General features: G+C 49.0%; 1 protein-coding gene across 1 annotated transcript in view; it reads right to left on the bottom strand.

The window, feature by feature from the left end:
• The window catches only part of LOC125027029, a 48,264-nt gene that overhangs the window by 15,552 nt on the left and 25,212 nt on the right, over nt 1–7,500 (bottom strand). Inside the window, exon 2 of the mRNA XM_047615662.1 lies at nt 5,298–5,504. Coding sequence (XP_047471618.1) covers nt 5,298–5,504 — 207 coding nt within the window. The remainder of the gene's footprint in view (nt 1–5,297; nt 5,505–7,500) is intronic.

Raw genomic sequence — 7,500 nt, 5'->3', positions numbered from 1 at the left:
GCACGACTTGCCTTCCTTCCGTGTCCCAAACGCCCAACTCAAAACCTCCTTGTGACCCTCCTTCACGCACCACTTGGGACGCCAGGATGCCAGACCTCATAGGCCTACCAACTCAACGATACCGAGGACCCGACCCCAAGGAAAGCGCCATGCCGACCAACGGTCATTATTCAATGTGTTGGACTCGTTACCTCGAAGCTCTCTGGCAGCGTCTCGAGCGGGCGTGCTTGAGTGCGTGCAGAGAAGCTTGCGTGGCTTTGGGCAGCAAGGTCTTGATTTGCTGGTCTTCCCCGCTCCTCTTTCCCGTCCTCGTGCAAGGACTGACTCAACCGCGCACTACACTTATCATAGAGCAATCTTTGTCTCTCACACCATCTGCCACAACAACTGCCTGCCAATTTTTACTCTCGATTCTTTCATTTACGAAGCTTTTGTTGACACAGGAAATATGCTTTATCTGCTAGGAGAATAAAACAACGTACGGTGGTATATAAAAAAAAATAGATTCAAGTCTGTTCAAACAAAATTATGATTTGAAAATGGTCATTTTATCTCCCAAAAGCAGGCTATTATTTTACTAGACGGGAGAAAGCAAGATGAGACTTTACGCAATTGTCTAGTGATGGCGAGAGCGCTATTTCTCGGAAGTAAAGAATAGGCATCTTGAGAAACTTTCCTAGCAGCCATGAATGTGTCTGATAGGGTCACCTCATGGTATTCTTGCAATGTAAACAAATTAACAAGTAACACAAACATTCTATTACTAAGAACCCAGATGAGGAATCTAACACTGATTATTGGTTGATCGTATTGCTAGTGTTTTTCCCTGACTTCCCTTAACCATGTTACTTGCAATATTTACTTACTTTCTAGCATAAGTAATTTTTCTGCTTTCCATTTTTCCCTTGACAGTTCTAAAACTGATGTTATTCGGTCTTATTTATCTGGTAATTACCACAGTACAGTAGTTTTAGATAAATTTATATGACTGTTGAACGAATATCTATATTCAGTTAAAACCTTTCAATTCGCAGCTCGCCCTTCTCTGGACTGCCGGCCTTGTTCTGACGGACCCGTGCGCAGTATTTTCTCCCCACACTGTATTTTATCCATAAATCACGCTTGATCTTAATTTCTTTTAATCATGCTTGGTACTAGTAAGGAGAACGTGGCGCCTACCACATCACAGCCACGGCCGCCGTTAGTCTCCTCTCATTGCCCCGCTTGCAGCCAAGGTCGCGTTAATGCCCCCTGGGCCTCCCCTGCTCTTCCCCAATGCTCGGCTCTCCCGTTTCCCTCTATTCGCGGTCCGGCGCTGAGCTGCCATATTAACAAACCAGGTAGTAGAGGGCGAGGGGGCGGGAATGGGGAGTGGGGGAAAGGGGGAAAGGGGAAGGGGAAAGAAGGAAGCATGAGGGGGTAACGGCGGGCACCACCCCAAAGCGAGTTCGGTTCCGAAAGTACCAATAGCAAGAGAATGCAGGGGAGTCCGTGGGTTTGCAGTAGTCAGAGGGGAGGACCGTGGAGGGGGTAGGTGGAGGGGGAGTCGAAGGAGATCGGCATACACAGAGGCTCATTCACGGGAGGTCGCTGAGAACCGCCATTATGCTCGGCCGACTGTTTGTTTTCGTTTGATAAACCCGCTTATGTTGTCAACGTCAACATCGGCACCGCTACACTAACTGCACCCCGAGCTTCTGGCCAGCCCGAGACAATCCGATCAGAAAGCCGACCCGAATCGCCGCCGCATCTCGCGGGGGCACGGAGGACGGGCTAGGAGGAAGGGCAAGAGCAGGGCAAGCAGGGCGCGAAGAGTCAACAAATATTGCGCAAGCAGCTCCATCACTGCCACGTCACTCGCCCTTATCTAATGAAGGCTGAACGCTCAATTACTCAGGTAATTAACTGCCGATAGAGTTTCGTGGGCTCGAGTTACCTGAGCCAATAATCCAAAAACTCGTGCGTGGAAAAAGATGAGCGAGTGATCATCGGAACAACCAAAAGCCTTAACTTAAATGTGTACTTTATAATCGTGCCATTCAGACCCGAAGAAGCTTCTAGGTTGCTGTAATAAATAAAGAGGCTCAGAGGGCGCGAAGGACGCTCGGGAACAGTGGCCACTTGTGCTAACGGACGTCCACCAGGTTCCTGTGTTTGTGTGCGTGTGAGATTGGATGAGTGTAAGAGTTAGTAAGTATATGTGCGTTACTGCGCGTGTGATTGCATGCGTTGGTAAATGCGTGCGCACACATGTTTACAGATGATTAAATCATTGAGCAAATGAAGGAAGTGAATTTGCATGGTACTGTGGGTCAAAGTACCAGAAGGAATTCAGCAGCTAATAGCAGTGTCCAGCCAGAGGAATATGGGTTCTGTGAAAACATGTCCGAGATGGCACCTAGGAGGCACCCGGGTAATTTGACGTCGAAAGCAGTGCCAGGGCAAGGGTAGCATCTGGGAGTTGTTAGGGTAGAATAACCGACCGAGCAGTGTCACGGCACAGCTGGCACCAGAAGGTCCGTGCAGGAAGTTTGCGTTAAAAGCTTAGTGCCAGGGCTGAGTTAGATCCAGGTAACATAACAGCAGTGGCACCTCACGAGGCACAAGGGCACCGCTGCACAGCGCACGACGCACAACGAGCGGCGGGCGGAGAGCAGCCCAGCGCCTCCTCAGCCTCATTCCCTCATTCGCCCTCCTCCAGCTCCCTCTGGTCGTAGGCGCCCTCGTACTTCTCCTCTTCCTCTTCCATTTCCTCTTTCCCCTTCCCTCCCTACCTCCCTCCTCACCCTCCTTCCCTTTCTCTTTGCCGCCGCCGCCGCCTCCTCTTCTTCTTCCTCTTCTTCCTCTTCTTCCTCTTCTTCCTCTTCTTCTTCCTCCTCCTCCTCCTCCTCCTCCTCCTCCTCCTCCTCCTCCTCCTCCTCCTCCTCCTCCTCCTCCTCCCCCCCCCTCCTCCTCCTCCCCCCCCCTCCTCCTCCTCCCCCCCCTCCTCCTCCTCCCCCCCTCCTCCTCCTCCCCCCCCTCCTCCTCCTCCTCCCCCCTCCTCCTCCTCCTCCTCCTCCCCCCCCTCCTCCTCCCCCCCCTCCTCCTCCTCCCCCCCCTCCTCCTCCTCCCCCCCCTCCTCCTCCCCCCCCCCTCCTCCTCCCCCTCCCCCTGCTGCTGCTCCTCCTCTTCCTTCACTTACTCTTCCTTCATCGTCCTCCTTCCTATTCCCCTATTCTTCCTCCTCGTCCTTCTCATTCCACTCCCCCTCCTCGTCCTTCCTAACCCCCCCCCCCCCCCCGCACAAGGCCGTATTCACGCGTTGCATCAAATCCGGCGAGCGGGCGAGAGGCGAGCGGGCGTGAAGGGGTTGCTGTGTCTGCGTGAGCGCACAGTGAGCCTCTAACACAACGCCCGCGCTGCCCAACCACCCTTGTGCACACAAACTTCCCCGAGTAATAAAAATAAAAATCAAATCAAGAACCGTTTCTGTCCTAGGTAAACCCGGATGTTGTGATGAGCGAGAAAACTGGACCGACTTCTGCTGCGTGCTCTATCCCCCTCCCCCTCTCCATCTCTCTCACACTTACCTACCCCCACTCTCGCCCTCTTCCTCAACCTCTTCCCCTTCCCCCTTCCCCATACCCCTCCCTCTCACTCTCTCTCTTTCCCTACCCCTCCTTCTCGCCCCCTCCCCTCCTCTCCTCTCCTCTCTTCTCTCTCACCCCCTTTCCATCGCTTCCCCTTACCCCTTAACCCCCTCCTTGCCACTCCCTCGCTTTCCCTTCCCCCTTCTTCTCACCCCTTCCCTTTCTAGCATCACTCACTACCTTTTCAATCTCATCCTCCCCCCCCTTTCACCCCCTTCTCCACACCCTTTTCCCCCCTTCCCCCCTCCTTTTCTCCCCCTTCCCCCTACCTTCTCCCTCTCTCGCCTTACTTTTTACTTCGTACCCCTCCCCCTTTTCATACTCGCCCCAACCTGCACACAGTGGGGCTCTTTGTCACAGTTTCCTCCTGTTCCACCTCAGTCAACCTGGTCACTTCAAAGCTTCGGAAATACCACTTAAAGCCTCAGCCCTCATAACACTGAGTGACGTTTTCTTCCAGTGTGTTACGCTATTGTCTGATTTCCTTTCCTCTTTTATAAATAACTCCACACACAGCGCACGCATACACACACGCACTCTTTAAATATACGCCTTGATATCATACCTCTTGATGAAATACTTGATACACAATAATCTTTGACAAAGAACGGGGCACGTGACTCAGGACCTCTGGGCAAAGATGAAAATTTAATAAGCTAAATAATCAATCTCTGTGACATCAATCATGAAGACACGCATGGAACCTACCAAAACATTGACAAACTTTTAAAACACCCGTGCACATACGAATGCACATAATCACATTTAACTATAAAAATAATTCACTAAATCATTAATGTATAATAGAATAATAACAATAACGGAAAACAAAACAATTACCATGAAAACAACAAACAATTAAAACCGTAAACAACAGCAGACCACTTCTGAACCGTCGCAAACACACATGAAAGTGACCCACCCGAAAAGTACAAGACGGTGAAAACTTGTCTTGAGGCGTTGCTATGGTAACATGAGCCACATGGTATCCAAGTCTTTTCGAGCGTGGCGAGGCCAGGAGGAGGCTTGGGGGAAGGGGTGAAGGGGAATGCAAGGTTAAAGGATAATAGGAAAAAAAAATAAGGGAAGAACACAGCGACAGAGAGGGAAAGCGGGGAGGGAGGGAGAAGAGGGGAGAAGGAAGAGAGGGGAGAAGGGAGATAGAGGAGAAGGGGGAGAGGGGAGAAGGGGAGGGAGGGAGGGAGGGAGGGAGGGAGGGAGGGAGGGAGGGAGGGAGGGAAGGAGGGAAGGAGGGAAGGAGGGAAGGAGGGAGGGAGGGAGGGAGGGATGGAGAGAGAGAGAGAGAGAGAGAGAGAGAGAGAGAGAGAGAGAGAGAGAGAGAGAGAGAGAGAGAGAGAGAGAGAGAGAGAGAGTCAATAATAACATCTTTCCTTTAATCATCTCTCACATGCGTACATGCACGTGTACACAAAAACTGTAAAGTAAATAGGTAGAAACATACACATACACATACACATACACATACACACACACGCACAAGCACACGCACACGCACACGCACACGCACACGCACACGCACACGCGCTCGCGCATACGCACACACACACACACACAAAACAATAAGTTCAGACATCGAAAAACAACAGAAGTAAACAACACATTTACATACACACATAATCACAGAAAATAAAAACAGTAAACACTGACCTCCCGCGAGCCACTTGACCGTTGTGACGTTGTCCTCAGCCTCATATTTCCAGTAGGAGAAACAGTTGGTCGTCTCGAGACACCTGATGACGGACCTGCCATCCACAATGGTCACATCGCTGGTCTTCTCCGAGTCAGTGGCTGTGGGAGAGATGTGGTAGGCGCACAGGGTGTGTGTGGTGCTTCCTGCTGCCTCTCCCACCGCACCTGCCGAGTGCACACACAAGATGTTGTTAGTGCATCCAGTGTCAAACACGTTTCGCTGAAGAGCATACTCGCTTACCTCGGGTTAGAATACTGGCTCTTCGAAAAATTAATAGTGTGCACAATGTCGGTCGTGATGACCAGAAATAAACTGGAGCAGGAGACTTGTGTTCAAGTCCGTACTATAAACCAAATTATCCTGGCTGCAGATAGTAAGTAATGGGGCAGCAGTATTTAATGTTGAGAAAGAGTGATTGAACGAGAAAGAAAAGCAGATAGAACGAGGGTGTGAAAGAGAGGAGCTGAGAGATAGAAGAGATGCACAAAGACAAAGACAAAGGAACATCCACACAAACATACATACATACACCCTTGCATACATACAGATGCAGACAAACAAGAAGAGACAGAGAGAGAAAGATAAGAGAGAAAGAGAGAGAAAACACACTACTGAAGTGGATTTCATGACTGAGTCAGAGCGTGAATGAATGTATCCTTCTCCCTCTTTCCTCTCGGGTACGCTGTAAATAAGCCACTCTCACACAGGACGTGCTGTCGCTTGGGAGTGGCAAAAAAATGGGGGAAAAATCTCGAAAATCTTGCCAACATAATTTGTCCCGACAATATTTATCTTGACGATAAATATTCTTTACACATCTTCCAGGGTCATCAAATTGAAGATCTGAACTTTTTCTGTACCATTTTACTAAACCATCAAGATAACACACGTGACGATTTCAGTGTATAAAGACAGACTATAAATACATTGCATTCATCATTACCGGTTGCGTCTTTCTTCGTCTCTTCTCATCCCAGCCGACGCGCAAAAAAAAAGAAGAAAAAAGTACACCACACATGCCCACCGGAAAAGACATGTCATGGCGGAAATTCTCTCATTCCGTAGCATGACCTCTTGACCTCTTGCCCCCCCCCCCCTTACTCTTATTCCTTCACCCCCTCCATCCCCTCTACTCACGTTTCAATATCTACACCTGGCTTCGGAATCATTTCTTTTTACTTGTTCTTCATTTTTCTTAGTTTAATCGCCTTTCTTTTTTTTATTTCACGTTTTGTTTAAAAAATCTCCATCTTTCACATCCTCTAAACATCCTCCGCACCCTTCTTCAAGCCTCTTTCACATCCCTTTGAGCTCGTTTTCCCTCTAAGAATCCTTCACATCCTTTCATCCTTCGCATCTTCTTTCAAGGGTCCTTCACATCCTACTTTGATCTTCCTTTCCGTTTGAATCTTCCTTCCTTCCCATCCTCTTCAAGTATCTCCCTCATATCCTTTATCAAGATCCTTCTCCTTCACATCCTTAATCAAGCCCCCTTCTCCTTCACATCCTCTATCGAGTTTCCGTCTCCATATCATTTATCGCGGTCCGTTCTCCTTCACATCCTTCGCGTTTCCTTCAAGCGTTCTCCGCAAATCGCCTCGTACTACTTTCCTCCACATCTTTCGAGATCCCATCCTTCCCATCCTTTGCGTTTCCTTCGTCTTCCATCCCCGACCTCCTTTACTTGCCGTCCCTTTACGTTATCTTTTACTCTACCCTTTCCTCTCTCCCTTAATTTTCCTCCTTCCGCCCCTACAAGCCCGCCATGGCTGCATACCGCTGTTCCTTGGCACGCGCTACAACCTGGCCGGGATCCACAAACATGTTCTTTGTTGCTTGCCAGGTTTGCTACAAACGATATTCACAAATTTCTCCTTCGGGCGTCTTTTTGGGGGGAAGGAGTTGGGGAGGGATGGGGATGGAAAGTGAGGGCGGGGAGCTACAAAGGCTATATTCTGTTTTGGTACGAAAAATTAAGAAGACAAAAAAACAAAGTAGGAAAAAGTGACAACACAGTTTCTCCGAATTCTCTTTTATATTTAATCCGGAGCTTATTTACTCCTATTCATCTAAAATGAAACGCTAAGAAGAGCAACTGAAGATGCCAGAATAGGGAAACCAATAAAATTAATAATAATGTTAAATTCAATTTAAAAATAA

The sequence above is a fragment of the Penaeus chinensis genome, chromosome 7, assembly GCF_019202785.1.
Source record: "Penaeus chinensis breed Huanghai No. 1 chromosome 7, ASM1920278v2, whole genome shotgun sequence".
Lineage (NCBI taxonomy): Eukaryota > Metazoa > Arthropoda > Malacostraca > Decapoda > Penaeidae > Penaeus > Penaeus chinensis.
Note: the sequence above shows the minus strand (reverse complement) of the source record. Positions and strands in the feature narration are given on the sequence as shown.